General features: G+C 38.4%; 2 protein-coding genes across 2 annotated transcripts; both read left to right on the top strand.

Moving 5' to 3' along the window:
- Positions 1-3541: 3541 nt before the first annotated feature.
- Positions 3542-7494, top strand: LOC116172685. The gene is made up of 2 exons (XM_031489932.1): positions 3542-3821; positions 3879-7494. Exons 1-2 carry the CDS (start codon positions 3622-3624, stop codon positions 7492-7494), a joined length of 3816 nt encoding a protein of 1271 aa, XP_031345792.1. The 5' UTR covers positions 3542-3621.
- Positions 7495-12806: 5312 nt separating this feature from the next.
- On the top strand, positions 12807-23214 carry LOC116172309 (transcription factor HES-1-like). The gene is made up of 2 exons (XM_031489509.1): positions 12807-12907; positions 22765-23214. Exons 1-2 carry the CDS (start codon positions 12860-12862, stop codon positions 23200-23202), a joined length of 486 nt encoding a protein of 161 aa, XP_031345369.1. The 5' UTR covers positions 12807-12859; the 3' UTR covers positions 23203-23214.
- Positions 23215-24427: the final 1213 nt, after the last annotated feature.

Below are 24427 nucleotides of genomic sequence, written 5' to 3'. Positions count from 1 at the left end.
CGCGAGGGTCTGACGTTTGTCACATTTGACGTTTTGAGAGGGATGTTTAACTGCATCTAGCACGAAAGTGACAAGTGCCTGTAACAGGTGACGCAAGTTATAAATGCCACTCTCCTGCAATATTGCCAAGTCGTTATGTCATCTGAATGGTTCTAGGAGCTGATTGGTCGGGCTTATTACGTCACAGAGCCCGCCACAATCATATCGTTTTGAATAAACCTTTAAAACCGCACATGTTCATTATTTTTTTGTTAATCAGCCTCTATTTTTAAATAAACTTTTACTGTCTACAAAAATGTTTTATGGTTTCAGGTACACGCTTATTAAATTAGAACTGCGGAATTCAACTATACTGTAAACCCCCATTAGTCCACAAATACATAATTTATTTTTGCACATGCGCGCGCTAATTGATATAATCGATCGATTTATATGTCCTCTGAAATGACTGAATAAAGACAAATCTAAAAAGCTCAATTTATATTACACTTTTTTCGTCTAGAAACTTTGACTAGAACTTGTACTAGATCCGACACTATACTAGAAATTTAAATTTACCGCTTTTTGGTGCATTGACTTTTTTTGTTTCAATGGCAGTGCGGCCAATTTCGGAAAACAAATCTCAATATTGTACATTTTGAGGTTAATTTAAATGGCTTGAAAACAAACATGAATAACATGCAAAAGAAACTCTTTTTTGCTATGTACATGTACCTAATTCAAGAGACATATTTGAGGTTATGTTCAAGAGTATAAAAATAAAGTTGTTGGCAGCACGTAATTTGTTCTAGTTTGGTACTAGTGCGCAAGTCACAAGTATGAAAGTTGGATGGAAAATGGGTCTGGACCGAGTTTCAAATCTAGTGTCTAGATTAGAAACTTGGATGGAATTTTCTGATTTACATTGTCAAAATTTCAACAAGTTCGTCTAGTACAAGTTCTAGTCAAAGTTTCAGGACGAAAAAAGTATAATGTAAATTGAGCACAGTTGCAACAGTTGGTTTTGCGCATACGCAATGCCAACTTCCTTATTTACTGAAGCATTTAAATGAAATTTACTACATAGACACTTGGAATTCAACCAAATCTAACACCAGATTTAAAATTTGGTTTTGCGCATGCAGAATGGCAACTTTCTTATTTATGAAAGCAGTTAAATGAAATATAATCAGAGCTGGGTAACATATGTACTTTTCAAAATCTATTTAAAATAGAAAATACAGAATAAGAAATGCTAATTTATTTTAAATACAAGATACTAAACAGGTTTGGTATTTCTATTTAAAATACCAAATAGAAAATAGGTATTTGAACTAAATATCTACCTGTTCATTGAGCGTTATTATTGTAACATTCATAAAGCAAGAGAATATTAAACAATCGTTTCTCATGATTTAATTATTTGTTTTAAGTAAAAGCAGTTTTTTAAGTTGTGCGTCTGTTAAACATCTTCTTTTTGGTCGCATAATCATTATTTCTGCATAGGAAAACAAGCGTTTCACAAGAGCCGACTAAGGAATTGTAGTTCTATTATTATTGGATATTGATCCAACATGGGCAAGTCCATAGGCAACACTAAAACCGATAGAAACGATAGATTAACATAGGCTCAAAAATGTTTCAAATATAAAATAGAAAATACCTTGAGAAATCTATTTCAAATACAAAATATAAAATAGTTTTTATAAGTTTATTTAAAATAGATTCATTGATTGAAAGAGAATGGGGGTAAGGATCTCATGCCTACCAGTATTTTTTCCTGGTCCTAGCATTAAATTTATTAGGAGGAAAATACGCTCTCGTCATTTATGTTTGCATAATGACTTTTTGCGCTTTAGGCGACAAAACACATACTATATCGAAGTACCTACTACCATTGTATATACGAATAATATTGGAATTAATAACAAAAATAGCAACATAATACCATTAATTTTTGTACTCGTATTACGCAATATAATATGGTATGGTATTACTAATAATACTAAAACACAGTGTAAAAGGTACTGTACTACGTATTATAATACCAGCGAAGTGTACCCCTTACTGAGTCATCCCTCATTGTGAAGATATGTGATTCTGATGATAATGTTTATTGATAACACAAGTCATCTTCATCAAGCATGCTTTTACCAAAAAATTGCTGCCGCAATGCGCTCCTAAATCCAGGAACTAACAGATTATTTATATATATTATATATGTTTGTTTTGTTTTGTTTTTTGTATTAGTGTACTAAAGTATATACTTGATGACCCATCACGCACGAGCCTTGGCTTATGTAATTGTTGCCAATTTTTCATTATATTCAATAACCATATATTATGCTAAATAAATACAAATACAAATTCCAGCAAACAAAGTTGTCCACAGTGGCACAACGAGTATTTTGCATAAGAACCCTGTTATCATTGCTTTGATTTGACAGCATTCGATTTTCTGCAAAGTCAAATTCAATGGTCTTGTAAACCGTTGCTTTAAGCTGAATTTATAGTTCCGTACCCGCAACATTGTACCGTAACGTTTGGAATTAAACCATACTTCTTGCGCGTGAACATTTATAGTTGGCGTTAACGTTGCGTTAGAACGGTTACGGTACGTAGGAAATGCCCAAATCTTATTTCTTACGGTCAATCGTGCTAACGCGCTTGTCTTCGGTAGTACTCGGATAATTCAAACAGTTGAGTTTATTCTGACGTTCGTTTCGTTTATTTACAATAATTATTGACACTTTGTTGGTTATTATTATTTTGAAATGCACGTTACTCTTACTGACAGATGACATCACAGAATAAGACATAATAATAATAATAATAATGACATACAATGACAGAATTCGTTACGCGCTAATGTGCAAGCTGCCGCTTGCCACTACGGAACTATAAATCGTATTATTTTCGTTAACGTAAGATTTTACGGTTCCGTTCTTACGTTATTACGGCTACGGAATTATAAATCCGGCTTAACACACGAGCCCAATGGATTGCGGTACTTTCTATATTTAGTGACTTTAGATTCCAGATTGCAGTTACGCCCCCTAGCGGTCATTTCAGAAACTTAAAAATATTTTCCAGGTTTTGCTCTTGGCCGTTTTAGTAATAAATTTTTTACCGCAAGCCTCTACGATGGATAGATTCTCAGATACTCACATTCTTAGTTGGCCACCCTGTACAGATGGTCCTTCGGAAGCGTTAAGAACTGCCCCTGACACGTTTCTCCCTTTATTAACGAGCTCATTTATAAAAGTAAATGAAATTTGATACATAATCACTTGGAATAAAACCAAATTTAACGCCAGTGTCCAAATTTCGTTTTGCGCATGCGCAGTGCCATCTTTCTTATTTATGGAGGCATTTAAATGAAATTTCATACATATACACCTTAAATAAAAGCAAAACTAAGATCAGGTTTAAAATTTGGTTTTGTCCATGCTATAGCCATACCCAGGAGCTCGTTTTCTATATATGTTTAGTTTATTTTATATCAAACGTAAATTCAACACCTTGTATAAAGTGTGTGGCCGGGTCCCCTAGAGATCTTGCACTCATTTTTTAAAATGTTGTTTTTTTGCGTAGCATCCCACGATATATAAACAAATCGAACAAACCGATCAACGGGGCGGTATGCCTTACACGAAATTTCTGTGCAAAACTCCTCCGGGCGAAATCAATCCGCTCGCGGAAAATGAGGAGTTGAAGACTGCGCGCCTGCAAGCGGCCCGAGCGCGCCTGAACGAGTACTCAACGCCAGCCAGTCCCAGTCCGCCTAGGGACGTTTCGATTATCACGCCCCCCGTTGTTATACCAACCGAAAAGGTTCCACGGTAAGTCCATTCCGGCAGATGGTCACATGCTAATAATAAAGCGGTGCCTATTTTCAGAAAGCCGAACCCGGACGATTTCATGATCAAATCATGGGACCACACCTTCGAGAAGCGTTCCTCCCATTCCAACTCTGAGCATTACAAAACCGATAAGCCCGACATATACAGGAGGGCCGCGGAGAGTCTGACGGCCAATCTAAACAAAAAACCCGTCTTTGAAAGGCTCGGCACTCGCGTTGATATGAGCGTACCGCCTCTGTCGGCCGAGGACCTAATGCAACTCACCGAATCCGACAGCGTGACTGTGACCGATTTGGAGCACGTCCGTGACGACCTGAAGAAGAAGCTTAGCCAGGAGGAAGGCAAATGTCATATACCAGATTTGCGAATGAAATTGACGAGGGATCGCCAAAAGGAGCACAACAAAAGTCAGAGCTCGTCAAAACCGCGGACCGAGAAGGTCTTCAAGGATCCCGACAGTAAATTTGGCAGTCTCCTCTCCAGCATTGACGACCAGATTTTGGAAAAGAAAGACACTAGCAAAAAGGACGAGAAGCGGTCGCGAAGTGATAAAGACAGAGAACGGGATAAACACAAGCACAAAAGCAAAAAGCGGGATCGGTCCAAGGAGCGACGTCGGTCGAAGGATCGGAAGCATCACGACAAGGATAGAGATAAGGACAAAGACAAGCCGAAGGACAAGAAGGAAGAGAGCAGTAAAAAGGAGACTGTTAAGAAGGAGAGCGAAAAGAAAGACACGGTGAAAGAGAAAATCGTCGAAAAGGTGAAGGTGGAGGTACCCGAGAAGCCGGTGTTCAAACGCTTAGCCGACAAGTACAATCCGCGCCCCAGGAAGAATAGCATCGAGGTGGTGGAGCGGCCTCCCGAAATCCCGATCAAGGAAGCCGTGCCCAGTGTTAACAAAGATGCGATACTGTCAACGGTGAAAAGTAACCTGTTGCGTAGTATCGACGAAACTCTACTGTGCAACGTTAAAGAGGTACTGCTCTCGAACAAGGATACGCTAACGAGAAACCCAATCGCGAGTCCGGTCGACAAGTTAACCGCCACCATGAAGGAAATCAAGTCGGATAATGATCAGTACTTGACCAGCATTAGAGATACATATTGTCCCCCGAAACCGATTAAAGATATTGTTGGGTCGACCAATCAGATTGAGAAATTTGCCGGTACTGTTGCTAAAGAAGCCAAAAAAGACAACGAGCAATATTTAACCACCATTAAGGATACATATTATCCTCCTAAACCGGTTAACGAAATGTGGAGCCCTTCCTATGGAATGATGCCACAAACCACCATGGAATTCATACCTCCGGTTACCACAAAACGAGCGGGTAACACTTACCTGAACACCTTTATAGTTCACAATAACGTAAGCTCTCACGGCCAGTACACTCAACCGAGCAGCTCATTTCCTCCTAAACCGTTTCATCCGTACGATCCGCTTCCGAGTCCAAATCACTACGAGTCGAATCAACAGCAATTAGACTACTACTCTCATAACCAACGGCCAAACTACCAAAACCGCCCTTATCAACAGCAGTACTCGCGCGATCGCCAACTCACCGACGTGTGGAGCAGCGATCGGCAGCAACCCGACAATTGGAACAACTCGGATAACACGTGGAACCAACAGTCCGACGCAACTTGGACCCAAGATCGGCAACCTTCGGAAAACGCGTGGAGCCAAGAGCCGCGCCAACATTCGGATAACTGGAACCTGGATCCGAGGACCGCCGCTCGTCCCTCGACGTTTAATAGAGATCCCCGCATACGACAGCGAGAGGAAAAGGAGTCGACGCAGAAGATGGTGTTCGTGCCGCCGCCGTCGCAAACGAAGCGGCGCTCCGTCGACGATTACCCCACGTACGGTCAATCGAGGTACGACATGATGTACAACCAAGACCGGATCAAGAACGAGGAAACCTTCACCTCTCCGCTGAACAGCCTGTATACCACCGGCAATGACAGTCAACGCACAGGCAAAGGGTACGGGGTACAGAAGTTCCGCATACCGAAAAAGAAAATGGAAACCGAGGAGCCGAAGACCGAGGAGTGTCCGAAACCCGCCGACGAAGATAACGTCGACGAGTGCGTGCCCAACGACCGAGACATCGACGAGCCCACCGACGTGACACAAGAGGAACAAAGTGAGGCGATACCGGAAACCGTCGCTCCAAAGGAACCGGTCGAAGAAAAGGAACCGGAACCCGCAAAGGCCTCGGTTGCTGAACAGGCGATGTTAACGAACTTTTTTTCCGACTTTGTAAAAAATCCCAATAGCAAGACCATTCTAAACGCCATCCTATGCTCAATGGCGGACAACACGGGCGACAAGAGCAAGTACAAGCAGATCCTGGCGATCATGAACTCCGATGGGAACGAAGAGGAGGAGAAATCGCAGGCGGAAACTGACGACAAAGATAAACTGTCGGAGATTACCGAGCCGGTGACCGAGCAGGCGGAGGTGGTGCCGAAGCAAACGGGAAAGAAGACGGGCTATCGCAATAGAAGAAAAAAGCAAATCGCCAAAAAGGTGAGGCTGAGGAAATCTCGCCGCAACAAGCTAAAGGCGGCGAAAAAAGCGGCGCTCGCCAAAGCCGCCATTACTAAGCAATCGGACACCGTTATCGAGACCGTCGGCGAACGCATTAAGAACCGGAAGCGCAACATACCCGCGCCCGATCCACCCAAAGTCCGCTGTACCGAGCTGGATCGCCTACACAACGACATTAAAGAAATGTTCATATGCGATGGCGTATTGACGGCGACCGGTAAGCGAATGTGCCGCATTTTAAAATCCGACTCGTCGAGCGACAAGGAATCGCCCGACCTGTCCAAGTCGAAAGAAGACGACGCCACGGTCTTAGACTCCCCGAAACGCAGAGCTCGCGCCTCCAATCCCAAGGTGCTAATCGAGAAGACCGACCTCTCTAAGCTAGTCTCGACGAAGGCGAGCTCCGATTCCGACTCGGAACCCGAGTCGCCGGTCACGAGACGAGCCTCCAGACGTCGCCTCCTCGACCTGGACAGCACACCGGAACCGGTCCCTCCCAAACCGGTCTCGGCGCGCGCACTGCTCAAGCGCACATCTAAAATAAAGCCAAACTACACCGAGCCATCCGAGGACGACATCCAGCTGCCGAAATCGCCAAAGCCAGTCGAGAAAAAAGAGGTCGTCGAAGAGAAGGAACCGGCTCCGGAAAAATCGGTCGAGAAAAAGGGCATCAAGAAGAAGAGGCGAGGCCACAACTGGGCGGTCGGCGTGATCAACAAAAGGATCGTGAAGAAAAAGGCGTCGGTCGAGGAACCGGAGACGGTGGCGGCGGAGGTACCGGAACCGCCGGCCAAGGAGGAGAAACCCAAGACCAACGAGCACGACACCAGTTATTACGTCGACTCAGCGGAGAAGAGCGACTGTCGATTGTGCCCGTTCAAGGGCAAGTTCATCGTTCACCACTACCGAACCGTTCATCCTCAGCACGAGGTTTTGATCTCGAGAGTGTCGCCCGAGAACGGGCAGAAAGCGATCGAAGAGTCGACCGAGAACAATTACGAGGAAGTCGAGCCGGTGCATATTTTCGAGGCGAAAAATCGCAAGAAGAGGTTCACGTACCAATGCAGGTTAGTGGATCACTTTGATTTAATCTAAACATACCATGGGTAGAAGGGGGGTGGGTTGATCATTGATTGGGCAAAACATAAAGCTTGCTCGGGTCAGCAATAATGCGCACGTGTTAAAAAATGATCGCGCATGCGCAGACTCAACTTCCTTAGTTACGGACGGATATTTCTGAAACTTGAAGGATGCGCATGCGCGAACTTATATTTCTTATTTGCGACCCAATTCTTCTGAAATTTGAAGATGCTTCTTGTAAAAGCAAATTGAAATTAGAGATCGAATCGAGCTGACCCTAGCGCAGCTTTCTCAGAAAACTCGACTCTGCTTGAAATTATGGATGTTCAGCTCAGACTCGAAACTCCGAAATAAGCTTGGATTCAAAACAATGGATTTTAAAATATTAATTAACTCGTTCTTTAGAAGTTTTTAAACTTGCAGATGAAATAGAAACTTGAAAATTGGGTCACATAAGCGATTGTTGCGAATTGAAATAAAATAACTTTAGATGGCGCCGCTTCTGTAAATACTGGAAGTTGGCGCCATTTTGGTTTTTTAAATAGAAACATTTTCTTTAAAAAAAGGTAATAACTCAAAAACTACAGAATGTAATTAAAAGTGGCCCTAAAGTTCAAATCTACATTCGTTTCTGGCGTCAGAAATAGTAGCAATTAGAAAATATGAAGTTTTTGACATTTTTTGATTCCTAATTTTGAAAAATCGCGGTAGCCCTGGAAACTTTTTCAGCGGTCATTCCAAAAGTTCCTTAGACTTTAAGGATTTGTTATAAACAACAGCACTCACGTATCTTGAACAGTTTAAGAGATGAATTTTTGAATGGACCCTTGCATCTCCAAATTTTTAGAGAAAAATTGACATATGCCAAAAACTAGGTACGCAAAATGGCGCATTTAGAAAAAATAGAAAATGGTATGTTTCTATTTAAAAAAAACCAACCAACTTCTGGTATTTACTAAAGTCACTAAATATAGAAAGTACCGCAATCCATTGGGCTCGTGTGTTGGAGAGAGAACGCATGATTTTTGCCCAAAAATGGCGGAAGTTACCAGATTCTAGTAACTTTAATGTTAGGGATTGTTCCACCTGTTTGGAGATATCTGTATGTATTTTTCAATGAAGAAAGAATACCAGGAAGGAGAACATCAACAATTTACGTGAGACCACGATGGCTTTTGCAAATGGCGGGCAGTAGTTTCCTGTTCCAGTGGCGTACCTACCTTACCGTTGTAGAAGGATACAGTTGTAAACTCCGCCTATGACTTTTGTTTAACTAACCTCAAAGTACATTCCGATAAAAAATTTGTAAATTTACATGTACTATATAAAAATAATATTGGTATCAATACTTACACATGAAATGTAATTCCCAAACTTTTATTTTTTTCCATTTTGGAGCAACCACAAGCACAACAACTAACCATTATTTTATGTCACTTCAAAAGCCACAACAAAAATGAGTCATAAGTGGCTTTTGCAAATGGCCGACTTTCATCCCACTCTCTTGTATACAACCTGAGTAATGCTCCTTCCTGGTATTCTTTATTCATTGGTATTTTTATAAAACATGACAGTACTATGAAGTTAGGTTATAAAAAATTGCAGCTATTCAGATTTTATTTGTCAATTTTTTTAAGTTGCCAGCAAATTTGCCCAAGAATGGCAGATGATTGCGGTACTTTCTATATCTACTGACTTTAGTATTTACGGAAGCGGCGCCATCTTGAAATTATTTTATTTCAATTCACAATAGTCAACTATGGCTGTGAACCAAATTTCAAGTTTCTATGTTAACTGTAAGTTTAAAAACTTCTAACTAACTAGGCTACGTGAATCACCCTGTATATAGATATGTGTAAACCTAAACAATGAAACCTCTGTTTAAAAAATAAAATTTTTTTTTGTACTGCAAAAGTGAGGCATCAGGTGCCTTTAAAAAAGAAAATTGTTTGCAACCCAAAAATTACGAGGAACATGGGGCTCCTGACTGAGTCTTTTTTTGTTTTGTTTCCGTAGCACCAATCCGGCCATTTAGAGTCTGAATAGATTTAGTCGATCTGCTCGACAAGCTCGAAACTGGAGTCTCGTGAAAATTTTAGTACTAATTTAATTTGTCTAACCAACAGAATCGAACGGTAGACGCCATTTTTCAAAATTTCCGACACCGATTTTATTTTGTATGTATTACTGTATAAAAATGACGAACAGTAAATGACAAGTAAACAAAAGGGCTGACTGCCCGAAAATTTAGCGTAAAAAATACACACACACGTCTTCAAACCTGGTGACACAGCAGCCTCGTTTTTTCGTTCATTTCAGTATTTTAAAGAACCACCACACCATAATCTCCTTTAACAAAATTTCAGAAACCTCGCCAATCAGATAATCCGAAGAACGCGTTAAAAACGTCCTCACTTATAACGACACAATTGTTCAGCACCAGATGTGCATTTTTTTATAAATTAATTCACTTTTGCCAGATAAACAGTCCCAAACGATTAAATAAAAACCTTTTTTTCACTACTAGCGTCTGATGACATAATTATTAACCTTTTTTCCACTTGTAAAGTAGGCTTTCTCGGCAGTTGTTCAAAGTGGTTAATAATGTGGACATTATTAACTAGTAGTCAATAATGAGAACTGTCACGCTGTCACTTTTAGAAAACACAACCCCAAATTTCGCTCAATAAACGTTTAGACAAGTTCTCTAAAATGAATAATTGCCACCATCCGTCATTTTCAGAGGAATTACATACCTAAAATTATCACATTTTGAAAAAATTCGAACGAAATTACTCTTTGAAAATATCTCAATGACAGAACAAAATACGGCCTGTTTGACTTGTATTTCTACGTACTTGATTGACATGTTAAATTAATAAACAAAAAATTCTGTCCAACCGTTCATTTTCTTATCAATATAATATGTTAATTTAGAGGATTTCAAGTGCTAGTAGTGAAAAAAATAGTATATACAGGGTGATTCCTATAGTACCTGCCACCGTTTAGGAGCGTATAGGGGGTGTCTAGGGGAGTATTTTGATATAGGACACTTGGGGGTCGGAAATATAAAATAAGGGCGCCAGAACCAAATTTATCTTCTGGAATTTCACGCCTGTATGTAGGCAACCCAACCGACCGCCGTTTCGCGCGGAGCGATGCAGAGCGAGTTAGCGCGAGGAAGCGACATGGGAGGGAAGGAGGGAAAACGACAGTCAAAAGCAATAACGTTTACAAGTGTTCAACGTGGCCACCGTTGTTCTCAATGCACTTTCTACATCTAGCCAACTATTATTATACTATTGCCATAGTGTTTATTCACTTGATACGCGTCGTTGCAGACGGGATTTCGTGGGTTTAACCAAAATTCTGATCAAGTGTCAGCCACACATCGCCGCCTGAGATCGCTCCGTGTGCACCGCCGGCCGGTTGGGTTGCCTACCTACAGGCGCGAAATTCCAGAAGGTAAATTTGGCTCTGGCACCCTTATTTTAGATTTCCGACCCCAAGTGTCCTATATCAAAATACTCCCCTAGGCACCCCCTATACGCTCCCAAACGGTGGCAGGTACTATAGGAATCACCCTGTATACCACGGTAGAGAAGTCTTGCTTTCGCACCTTACACCCCTCGGCGCAAGCGCCTCGAGATGTAATCTTGGTGCTCAGGCAATAATACTGTACTTCTCTACCTTGATATATAATGTACTATTTTATAGTGTTCCGTTCATTGAATATTTGGATAGATATCTCTTGGATGTAGGTACATATCCTTTTCATTTTTTCATTTTAGGAGGGTAAGAAAAGAGCATCAGTGCACACTTACTTTAAGCTATTTTGGATATCTTGCTCTGGAAAAGATTCGTTACAACAAATGGCAGTGTATACCTCCGTGCAATTATTTGTGGATGGTTCGTTACCTTTAGATGCACAATAAAATGGCACCTTTACGAAAATGCCATGAATTTCAAAAGCCTCAGGTGCAAATTTCCCTTTAGTCTCCGACACTATCAACAAGTAAAGGCTATCGATGCGAAGATAAGCTTACCTTGCGGAAGATTTGTCCCTTTTTCAAACGGTCGTCGGCGTTACTATGTAGGATTATCTGTATCATCCTTTTTAATCCGCCTCTTCATAGGCGCGAAAGGGTACATTTTGTATTCCAAACAACAACTATAGTGTCTCATTTCGACACCAATTTCTATTATTTCACATCATTATCCAAAGGGTCACTGACGGCTACCTACTGGACATCGTTAGTAACATCCTATGCGATGTCGCCAGAAACGTTATACCTTCATCCGGTCAAAATCAATTAGTTAATACTTATGTAAATAAGATTGCCGCCTTTTATAGTTTCCCTACACTTGTTTTTACTTTCTTTTACGCTATTATGCACAGAATATGGAAGCGCGCTTCAATGAGCATTTAATGAAACAATCACACGAGTACCAACAAATGAAGCGAAGAATAATGGGTGGTACGGGTCCTTCGGAAATCGGGGTCGCAAGCCACTTCTCAGCGTTTTTTATCAAAAATTTTAAACGGTTTTGACCTGAGAATCGAAAGGAAAACTAAGTGGAGCAACGTTCACTTGTCTTCTTCTCATTTTACACAACACCTCCTTCTTCCTGTGCTTTGAAAGAAATACGTTACGGCCTTTTTGAGAGTGACAGTATTCTAATTTCATCCCATAGATATCTAACGACTTTTATCTGTACGTTTTTTTTCAAATCTCGATTTTCAAAGTTTGTATGCGAACGCGGCATAATAAAAGCTTTTGTATGTAGTGCATTTTAAAGCAATTTGGCCATATTAAAGGCAATTTATTTGAAATTTATTGCGAAAAGGGAGCAGCTGTTTTAAATCATATATCACTTCACCTAAACGACGAAAAATCTTTAACTAATTGTAGAGAACCCGACCTTTTATCCATTCACCCAATTCTCTAAGAACCATTGGTGTCTTCAATGAGTTGCCCTTTTTGTCACGTACTCATGCAACCGTAAAGAAATTCAAATAAACTATCCATAGGCGTTACGTAAATCGTTCAGGAAGTGCACACGTTTCGGCCCATTGCACATGCAAAATTGATGCATTAACTACCGAAGTCATTAATTTACAATGTACCCTACTCGAGGTGTTAAATTACCGTAAGAAATTTTTAAGAAAAAATTAATAATCGAGGGGATACGCCAGTGATGCTAAAATCTAGTGGCTAATAAGCTTCAGGGCGAACACTCAACAGGTCCTTGGAAGGGATTTTAAAGGTGGGGGTTGTAGATATCAATTTGAGCATCTTGAAAGCTTCCACTAAACGTCTAAACTTTAAAAGTTTGCTACCGTAAGGAAGAGGTAAAGTTAAGTTTGATTGATTGTGCGATGAAGAACGATTACAAAAAGAACACCCACGTTTCGGAAAGCAGAAAGGTACATTTTTTTATTAACTTTAGTTGCAATTACTAAACAAATTGTCCCTACGTCTGTCGTCACTTTTTCTGACCGCTTCTTTAAGATGAAGTTTGGCGTGCGGTTACTACAATAAAAATGATGGATAACGTCCGCTAAAAGAATTATCTATACATATAAACATCCTAGTTTGTAGATGTTTACATAAACTGGCAACTTTTGTAAATTTCTTGAAATGTGCACAACTTCTTTATTTAACAAATGTAAATAAGGGGGGGGTGCATAAACATCGGTAGAGTAAACAAAGCAAGGGTGATTTACGGGCGTAGTTGGTTGTTTGTAGATTATAGGGTAACATATTGTGGGATGTCAGAAGACGACCAACGGACCAACAATTACATCCCCCTTAAATTACTGTTGGGAAACTTTGTCTTTTGATTTGAACTACTGCAACTTTATAAGGGTGTTAACTGAACTTGGGTTTCGCCCGTCTGTTATTAGCTATGTATCCTTTCGGGAAAAGTAACCACCCACCTGCAATTACTTTCGCATAAAGAGATGTTAGGTGCCTATACGATTTTATTGCCGAAAGAGATTTGGTGCTCCGTTATTATTTACAGGGCGGAATTTTTTGCCCTCTTTTTCTAGATTTTGATAGACAGGGAACTTGAATCTTAATTAAAACATTAATCCAAATAAAGTTTCACGTGGGCGTTAGCTTAAATTTATCAATGGTGTTATTAATATTTGTTTTATTTAGGTTACGTTATTTACTAAATGCAAAAATAGTGGAAATTCTATTATTGAAACAAAAATAAAATTTAAAATAAAACCAATGCAAAGATGCAAAGATTTTCAGTTGATCAATTAATTATTAGCATCTTGTAGATGCAAAACACACCTTTTTTAAAAACTACAATTATGATTAAAACCCTTGCAATCGTATACAGGGTGTTCATTTTATTTTGTCAACTATTGTGATCTCGAGAACTATACGACCCGAGTTAATTAACCAACAATTTCTACAAGACTACTTTATTGAGCACGAAAAAGAATTTTTTTCAACCAGTGGTTCACAAACTGTGGATACCAACTTTGTTATTTTAAACGGAACTGTATTTTTTATAGGTATCCTTATTCGATAGAGAATTTTATTCTGAAGTTCTGTGATATAATATTTTTATACCCTCTTAGATACCAATGCGTCTCTCTATGTAAGTATTATGAGGTAGTTGTCTGCATAGTGGTGAGTTTTTATTCTCTTGTGCCGAGACACATCCTGGGTTCTAAAGTGCTAATCTGGTCTGAAGGTTCCCTCTTCTTTTGTTTCGGCTTGGGAGCAACAACAGAGTTATCGAGCTACTCAATGCACCCAGCGCCCCTGCCGCGAAGTTTATCATTAGTAAAAGTTGTTATTAGAACTCTACAGTAGCAATAACAAACGAGACTCCTAAAGTCTATGTTCGCCCAAATACAAATATGTGAACTTTAACGGAAGGTGGGCAAATCGACCATTCATGATCGGTTTTACGTGTGTCAATTAAACTTATCTGATACATATATTTGTCTCCATGAAAACTAGACAAAGTTAACGGTAACATGAAAACCGGCCATGGCCCAATAAATACAGAGAGAATATAGAGCTCCTCTAGTCGCGAACACACCCTTCCACCGTGATTGTGGTAACTGCTAATTATGGTATCGTGTATGTATAACAATTTTTTTGTACTCCGTGGACTAAATCAACGTGTTTTGTCATTCATTTAAGGGACTAAAATGCAATTTTTTTCCCGGAGGGAGAAAAACGCGACGCGGGACTAAAAGTGACAGTACACACTGAATTGTCAAACACAATTTAATGATTAACGGTTACCTGTATTGTACATATTTATTCTTGCACCATATTTTACACTTATATTATACCGTTTTCCATATATCTTTTTGAATTTGGAAGGCAGTAGGTTTGCTTATAGCTTGTTCTTCAGAGTTTTAAATGATCATTTGTACGCCGTAGTTTTAAACTAGAATTTTAAATCAAACTGACATTTATCGTTATACGGTCACAATTTGACATTACCAGGTATATTTGATCCTACAATCAATCAAATTTTTTCTTTCAAATTTGCACTTTAACATTGAAATTGCCGTAGCTGATTACCGGAGTACAAAAAATAGGGTATATACCACAGGACTAAAGTGCCTCCTAATCCCTCGGGTGCTGCACCCTCGGGATTAAAACACACACTTTAGTCCCTCACGGCCGGTTGCAAGACGGTTGGAATATACATGAATTAGGAAATCCGGAGTTACATATAAGCCCCAGAACAAAAAACTTAGAAGGGAAACGTAAACGGGAACAACTGAGTACAAATATAATTAGTTTGGAGAACATTCAATAGATGGCGCATAGTTAGCGTTCGTGTTAAAGTTACTAAATCTAGTGACTTTAGTGCGTGTGCGCCATTATGACAGTTGAATTTTGAATTTTGATTGACGGCTTATTGTGCTTTAAGTATAATTACTATTCATTATTTACAATGAATTATGCATATACAAGTCGAGAACGTAAATGTTGTGTGACAAATTGTGAAGACGTTTCCCAAAAATGGAGCCCGAAGTTTTTAAGAATTGGTTTAGAATATAATGTGGAAGAAATTTACACAACAGTTTTTGGTTTGTGAACGTCATTTTTCTGGCTGCCCTTTAGAACCTGGAACACGAAGAGATTTAAAGCGTGTGGCAGTTCGCACATTATATTTAGCAGGTAACACTAATTGAATTGTAATAAATTGCTACATGTTTTGTTTTTAGAGCGATCTCGAGAGCATCATACAGTAGAGTTCCATGAAGTTGATCTTGTATCTTGTATAATCATATTAAATTAAATATAACTCCTTGATTGGATTAATTGGAGTTGTTACTTATAAAACAAGTACCCTGTACTCTTTGAAGGCCCTGACTGGTGAGGTGCATCCGCATTAAACTGAATTCATTTGGATCCCTAACAAACACAATTGGACTTCACTGGCTGGATTCATTTACCTTTTAGGTTTCAGCTAGTCAAATCCAATGTTATTGTTACAGATCCGGAGAAATTAGTATAATGCGGACGTAGCTTACATTTTAATATTTAAATTTGGCGCCATTCACGCAAAAGCTGCTGAGAACATACACGAGATGGCGCGTCATTTTTACATTACATTACAGTTTCCATTCTAAGTTTGTTGTTCTATGATATAAGCCGAGATTAGTCCACGATCGGGTTTCTCGTACTTAATCGAATCTTAGATTTTGAAATTCTAGAATTATTATAATCTAACGCCAGGTCGTTGTGAATTCACCCCTATTTTGACACAGCACTAATTTGACGTTTGTGAGGTGATAGCGTAGTGTTAAATCTTTGATCACGGTTACGGATCACATCAACAAAAATGAGGAAGGAGAAGTGCAAAAATTGCACAGAGGTAGAGAAAGAGTTTCTATTAGAAACGATCAACAGGTTAGTAAGTATAATTAGTATAGATAGGTATTGTAATTTTATTGTATAATTTCTGTATAACTGATGATAAAAAAATAATATACCTATACAGTTCAGTTTTTCAACAATAGTAGAAAGTAAGGTAACAAATGGACCATCGTGCGAGAAAAAAAATGATACTTGGAGAACATAGATATATAAATACATAGATACAGCCATACCCCAACATAGTTCAAAAGGACGTACCATCTATTACCATCACTTTCGGCACATTAATTACGTATAGCGCTATCCTTTATAGAGGTACCCTGAGCATGGAAGACAAGATTCGCATTATTTATTATAACTGTCAATCAAATTGTTAGCACAAATCACACAGAAAATTATCAGATTTGAGACTTTACAACATAAATAAACCGCCTTTTTATTTATTTAAATCGCATAGCAGCAAGAAATGTTACATTTAAAATGGAAGATGTTACTTATAAAGCTGGCAAATGAAGAATTTGAAAAAATTACAGCTGACAACTGGAAGAAAGTGTGTGAACATGTGGAAAGTGATTAATTTAAAAGAGAAGTTATATTTGGTTGATGTTGCTGAACTTTATAATACCTAAGTGTTAATAATGACAGTGATGATAAATTTCATCTGACGATGATTCGGATTGTGAGCTTTTACAAACGTAATGAATGTTCACTAAATGAGTATTATCACCAATTGGATATCATTGTTAAGGTGTTGTATTTATTTTAAATAAATGTACACGTGTAGCTTACTTACTACAATTAGCACTATAATTTCAAAAAGAAACCCCACCGAATGGACATATGCCGAAAGGTAGGCAAGACGCGTAGCGACCAAAATTTGATATTGCACGCACACACAGTCTAAAAACTCGTTTTCCTAAGAATATTGGACGGATCCTTCTTTGTGATCATGATACAAACGCACTGCATCAACATCATATAGGCCAAAATAATAATTGGAAACGAATTCACTTCCTGTCGCAACAATTTCCTTTACCATTACGCCTAAAACCATGCAATTAAAATTAAAATGTTGAACATAAACTTTACTTACTTACGGTTTTTTTGATATTCTGCAAGCCAGCAATGAATTCAATGCAGCACATCATGCCAAACAGGGTAAACATTATCCCAAATTTGAATGGCGTAGTTCGATGTAATAAAACTATTTCAGGAATAACAATTATGGACGCGTCTATCATTATGGCAAGCACTAATGTTATTCGTATTCAATTGATAACGCAATAATTACATAATATTTAGTGAAAAAACCGCCCATCATGTTTAGGGCGAATATTTTTAGTTAGATTGGATTTCGCGCTATCGTGAAATGGGTCAACTGTCACATGACTTATGGGACGCGCTAAGTTTGTTTCAAGCGTCCGATTCGCGTACGACATAGTGGTTAATGCAATAAAAAGAGATAGAACATGTTTCATCTTGGTTAGAAAGTAATGGAGAGATGTACAAATTTCTTTGATATGTTTTTTAAAAACCGAGGTACGTTTGTTAAGGATGGCTGTATCTAGGTATTTATATATCTATGTTGGAGAAAAATTGCTAACGCCCTCTCAAGTCTGCATCGAAACCCAATACTCATTTTCAAATTCTCCCCAACAAGGTCCAACATTTTCCGTACCGGGTCTTTGAAAATCGGAAGCGCTGTTTGAAATCGAGATCATCATAATTTTCCATTGGATTTGCCCTGTCTCTAAAAAGTCTTGGCCTAGGCAAAACCAATTCATCCTTGTCGCTTTCCAGATTTGATAATGATGTACCTATCTGACATTGCTACGTTCTGTCTAGGGAATGCAATACCGGGATCGCGGGATCTCGAAATACCGGGATCCCGCAGCATTTTTGCGGGATTAATCCCGTACAGAAATTAAGCGGGATCCCGCGGGATTTGCGGAATTGCAAAATTTACGACGTTGTTTAAAATTTATTAATAAAACGCGTAACGGAGAAGTGCAGATACGTACAGGTCCTCCGTAAATCAATATCTCGAAAACCGCCATTTTGAAAATTTTTTTCTACGTCCATTTAATTTATACGATCGAATCTTGCAACTTTTATTTGAAACTTTCTTCGATAGCTCTCTTTGTTACTAAAATATTGACCTTTTTAAAAATGTCGATTTTCACTTTTTTTCCAATTATCTACGAAACGAACTATATTTTCAAAATATCGCGTCGAAATATCCACCAGCATCAAAAACTACACAACTTTGCCAATTTAACCGAATCTGTAAGTATAACAATAACAGAGATAACAGTCCTACTCAATTTAAAACACCCTGTATACTCATCGATGGTTTATAAAAACTTTAGTATTAGCATAGTATAATACAAAATGGTATTAGTATGGCTGTATTAATTGTAGTGAATATTCTAGAAATCCAGATAAACGTGGAGGCCGAAAGCGGATGTGACGCATCCTTTCCGTGAAATACGATATGTTTTGTTGGAGAATATTCGGTTAATCCGCACAAAATTGCATATTTCCCAATACATTTAAAATTTTGCGGGATCCCGCGGAATTAACATAAACGATCCCGCAAATACCGGGATCAAAATTTTGCCGCGGGATTGCATTCCCTAGTTCTATCGTTATAATTCCAGTTTAATTCTCCGATTTGACGAATTAGAATAATTTTGATTTAATCAATGACAAATGTAGGATTACAGATTCATGCAACCCAAAACCAACGTAATCAGGGATTATAGTAGGAATAAACTTAGATTAGAATAATCAAGATTAGTTTAATCCAATACTTGATCATGCAACCAAAATTTTTGTTTAATCTCGGATTTGGCAAATAATCTTGGATTTCGATTATAATTCGCTTTCTTGCAACCGGCCGTCAGTATATAATACACTATTAGCAAAGAGGGTACTCTGCTATTAGGTAACGGTTTGCGTGAAACAGCCATCCGTGACAACTATATTTCAAGTAACATTTGTGACGAAGTATTGCATGACATTTAAACGGTACCTACTTATATACCATAAAAAACGTCGGCATCCCTACAACATTGGTGACTGGCGAATTAGTTACCCATGCCCGTTTTAACAATCCAAAATAAAAAATACAAATAAATACAGGTTTTAATTGCAGATCTATATTTCAACAAACATCCAATATCACAAAGTGGTAAATTTATAAGATTGTGATTATTAATTAATCTTCGTAATACAACACGATTATATGTGTGATTGCATAGGTATCTTTACACAAATATATTATTTAGTGAGATGAATACGAGTGCACTACAAGTTCTATTAAAAAAACTGCTCCAGACAGGATGATGCCTATTCCAAGCAAGACAAACGTGAAAGAAAGATGGCCTAATGTTAAGACCACTGCTGCTGGTGGCTCAATATTGAAAATATCTCGTTCGTTCGTAAAATTAGTTTCATAATCACTCAATTGCTTGCGCCCAATTCCAGAATCTCTCATCAAATCTAGAAAGTGATTTACGTACGGGAAAAAATGATGCTGGGGGTAATAGTGTAGCGCGTATTCAATTCTTCCTGTTACACTACTGTCGGTAATTAGGTGTACATTCAATTTTTTCTTCATCAGGAATTGACATTGCAAGAATTCTTCATGTACCATTATTACAGCACGGTCACCGTGTTCATGTATATTTTCCAAAACTTTAATGTAGCCGCCATGGATTGGAACCAAAGACCTTTGTAATTGTTTATAAAGATTACACTTAGAACGATTAGGGTTGAAATATGCATTCATAAAGCTTAAATCCATGTATATAGGTAACTTCGCATCTGCCAATTCTTGTAAGGTATTAATTTGATGTTGGTATCGTGGAACGGTCAGTATGTTAATCAAATTTGCTGTAAAACCGCAATTAATATGAATAATGTAAATAACGTATGATAAAAAAATGCAACGTAAGGTAAACCCTCCTGGTACGTTTGCAACCAGCGCAAATATCGTAAGCGAGATGACATCAGTTGCCGCCATTGTCAAGTTTTCGAAGTTCAAGTTGCGTTTATTCCATGACAGTATACACCACCAGACAATCGTGGTCACGAGAATTGCCACCATGATCATAAACCACAGAACCGATCGAAAAGTCAGAAATATTTTAAGCATTGCGGGAACGGCTCCAGATTTTGGCACTATCCAAATTATTTCGCAACTGTAAGTGGCATGAGATAAGCCATAACGATTTAAGATTAGGGCATTTGAAGGTTGCAACATAATCTGGTGAGTCATCATGTGGTTAAACCTTTCTTCCAAATTTCTATATGGTACTGTGACAAACGTTCCATTATGACGGTGTGCTAATAGTTTAACAAGAAAAAATTCGTATTGCGCACCAGGATAGAACAGTCCGCGACCGGGTTGCCGTACTAGTAATGTTACTGGACACCTGTTAAGGTTTAGTGCAGTGATTGGACCAATTATTGTAATCGGTTCGTTGCAATCTTGAGACTTGAAATAAGTTGCCATTTTCCCACAATTATTCGCTGGGTCATACCAATCTGCTGCGTACAACATTTCCTCTGGTCCACTGTTAATTACTGCTACATTGTATACACCATTTACCCAAAGTGCGCCGTATAACGAATCTATATTTAAATCTATTTCACCCGTTATGAGTAATAGGCGAATAATTCCAAGCCCTCTTCTTTGAAAATCTCGTATCTTGGCCATGGAGTTCATTGACAAAGAAAGCTCCTTACCACCTTTTCCGCATAGCACAAAATCATCACCATAAGAAAAAAATGAAGTTCGATTGAACTTCTCATTAACGTTTAATATTGTGTGTGGAATTACTACTTCCTCGTGAAATAAACTGCTTATGCACAGCTGACTACCGTCCGTTATCACATTTAAGAACGTAGATTCGACAAACATTTTTTGTATCACTCGATGAGTGCAAACATGCGCCGAAGAATTAGCGTTGAATTGCAAAAACGGCGAACCGACCACCACATACACGAAGAAACTCCCGAAATAGAAACTCTCCATTGACATATACTTCTAAATCGACGTCGAACTGGAAACTACGTTTTATATTAAAATACGGCGCACACCAATCACAAATCATATATTATTCAAAAAGCACAACTGAATAAGTTACTAATAACAAGGCAGGTTGGTAATGCGACCCAAGCAAATAATGTTTGTACCACAATTCATTCTCGGGGAAAATTACAGGTCACCCTCGTGTAAAAACGCTGTAAACGGTTTGCTATCGATCTTCAGAACGCGACACAGACTCTTTTGTACTCCGTGGACTAAATCAACGTGTTTTGTCATTTATTTAAGGGACTAAAAGTGCAATTTTTTCTCCCGGAGGGAGAAATACGCGACGCGGGACAAAAAGTGACAGTACACACCGAATTGTCAAACACAATTTAATGATTAATGGTTACCTGTATTGTACATATTTATTCTTGCACCATATTTTACACTTATTATACCGTTTTCCATACACCTTTTTGAATTTGGAAGGCAGTAGGTTTCCTTATAGCTTGTTCTTCAGAGTTTTAAACGATCATTTGTACGCCGTAGTTTTAAACTAGAATCTTTAAATTAAACTGACATTTATAGTTATACGGTCACAATTTGACATTACCAGGTACATTGATCCTACAATCAATCAAACATTGAAATTGCCGTAGCTGATTACCGGAGTACAAGAAATAGCGTATATACCACAGGACTAAAGTGCGTCCTAATCCCTCGGGTGCTTGTTGCCATCAACTACGTTTCGGGCAACAATCTACACCCTCGGGATTAAAACACACACTTTAGCCCCTCAGTATATAATATACTATTATTAAAAAATTATATCGTCACTCAATTTGAAAGACCGAAAAGAATTGTTTATTCTGAGTTTTAATACTTCAGCAGCCCAGAAAGAAATGAATGAATAATTTCTTCCGACGGGTCCCTCTTCATTCCTTTGTGATTAATTACGCCTACAAAATGGCGTATAGTAACTAAAAAGAGCCAGCTTTAATTTTTAAATTCATTCGTTTTCTTCGATTCTGCCCTACGAATCAAATCAGAGTTAGGGTAATAAATCAATTCCTAAGTATGTGCAAAATATGCCACATTGCATTTTCCACGCTACCGTGTATTTAGCAGTTTTAATCAAGTCCTAATCTGATCCGAACCCCGGACAGGAATTTTCGGGATCTAATTAAGAGAACTTCATACATTTTAATTATGCATAGAAAAACGATCGTGAATTTCACCAAAACACTTTTCACATTTTCACTAATTATTTGAGAATTCAACCCTCTAAATTTGATTTAGTTTATTTCCTAATGGTATTATTTATGAAAAAGTATCAATTATCAATTGTAGTTTCTAACGGGTGCATTTTTGCAGATCCGTAAACCACTGATGGAGAAGAAACGTCGCGCCAGGATCAACGACAGTTTGGAAACGCTGAAACAAATTCTGCTCGATTCGAAGACAACGCTTAAGGAATCGACGCCAAAACGAAACGGTCAAAGAACGACGAAACTCGAAAAGGCCGACATCCTGGAAATGACAGTCCGTTATCTGCAGCATTTACACAACAAATTAGGACAAATTCAGGGAACGCGTCCCGTCAAAACGAACGAAATCCTTATACGTCCTGCCGATAGTTCGTCCGATAGTGGACTGAAAGTCGGAGTAACTTTAATCCCGACGAGATTGGAGAATGGGGATTTGGCATTTGTCGTGCCTTCTAGTTTGCAAAATGTAGCTCCCGAAAGTGAAGGACAATTTCAAGATGATTATAGTGAGAATAACGGTGATGGAGTTTGGCGCCCTTGGTAGTATAGTATTTTAGATAGGTACATAAATTACGGTTTAGTAACTAAAGACTGTGATATTATAAATAGGTGTTATTAATAAATCTTGAAAAGTTGTGTTAGTTTTACTTACTAGGTCGAAAGGTTTAGAGCAAAACGTACCTACCCAAAATTATTCTTTACACATGAATTTGTAGTTGTAAAAGCTTTCAAACGCATTAAACACATTCTCCTGATGCCGAAAGAGTACGTCACTGCACATTTGATAACCAGGTGTGTTTGATTCTTTTTCTGAGGCTACATGTATTTTGATCAAATCATGTCAATGTCGTTATGCATCAAGATCGTTGGGAAAAAGACCAAAAGCATTATCTCAATGACGAAGACATTGGAATTTGATATGGGTCGAAGTTGCAAGGTTAAAATCACAAAAGTTATGGTAATACTGAAGATCCTTCGATATTCTGTTGTACCGGTTTATTTGATTAACAATCCATTTCCGCGAAGGGAGTAGCGCATACAGTTCAGATTCTTCGCTGGGACCGAGACCATGAATTTTCTTTGAATGATGTTTTTATGTACCATGCAATTTATCATTTTACGGGTTGTTTTGCCTAAATTTCTTATACCAGTTATATCCTTAAGAATAAGAATAAGAAGATTGGGCTACAAGTTCAAAAGTTACAGCCCTTTGAATTTTTTTTCGACATTGGTTTCTAGTCTATAACTTTTTATTGAGAAGTCTGATCGAAAAAGAACGAATTGTTTTGAATTCTACGCACCAAAATTAATAAGAAAAAGTGTTTTCCCGAGAAATTTTGGTGCAGTCGATTTTTGGTAAAAAAGGAAGGTTATACACTGCCTTTTTTTGAGGCGCGAAAAAAAAATTGTTTCAGATCGACCCGGAAACAAAATTTTCTTATAGAATGTGGCCTGTAGAATCCATAATTTCAAACAGTTCCAAGATTGGACTACTAGTTCAAAAGTTACAACCCTTTGAATTTTTTTTTACATTGGTTTCTAGTCCATAACTTTTGATTGAGAAGTCTGATCGAAAAAGTACGAATAGTTTTGGATTCTACGCACCAAAATTAATAAGAAACGGTGTTTTCCCGAGAAATGTTGGTGCAGTCGATTTTTGGCAAAAAAGGAAGGTTATACACTGCCTTTTTTGAGGCCTGAGAAAAAAATTGTCTCAGATCGACCCGGAAAAAAAATTTTCTTATAGATTGTGGCCTGTAGAATCCATA

Source organism: Photinus pyralis, unplaced genomic scaffold (genome assembly GCF_008802855.1).
Source record: "Photinus pyralis isolate 1611_PpyrPB1 unplaced genomic scaffold, Ppyr1.3 Ppyr1.4_LG5, whole genome shotgun sequence".
In the NCBI taxonomy this organism is placed as follows: Eukaryota; Metazoa; Arthropoda; class Insecta; order Coleoptera; family Lampyridae; genus Photinus; species Photinus pyralis.
The sequence above is the reverse complement of the archived record's forward strand: the minus strand, read 5'-3'. Positions and strand labels throughout refer to the sequence as shown.

Bases quoted from the DNA above. Each gene is read 5' to 3' on its own strand.
- LOC116172309 (XM_031489509.1), top strand. From the start codon at position 12,860: ATGAAGAACGATTACAAAAAGAACACCCACGTTTCGGAAAGCAGAAAG. The intron at 12,908-22,764 runs GTACATTTTTTT...GCATTTTTGCAG, and splicing joins ACGTTTCGGAAAGCAGAAAG to ATCCGTAAACCACTGATGGA.
- LOC116172685 (XM_031489932.1), top strand. From the start codon at position 3,622: ATGCCTTACACGAAATTTCTGTGCAAAACTCCTCCGGGCGAAATCAAT. The intron at 3,822-3,878 runs GTAAGTCCATTC...GCCTATTTTCAG, and splicing joins CCAACCGAAAAGGTTCCACG to AAAGCCGAACCCGGACGATT.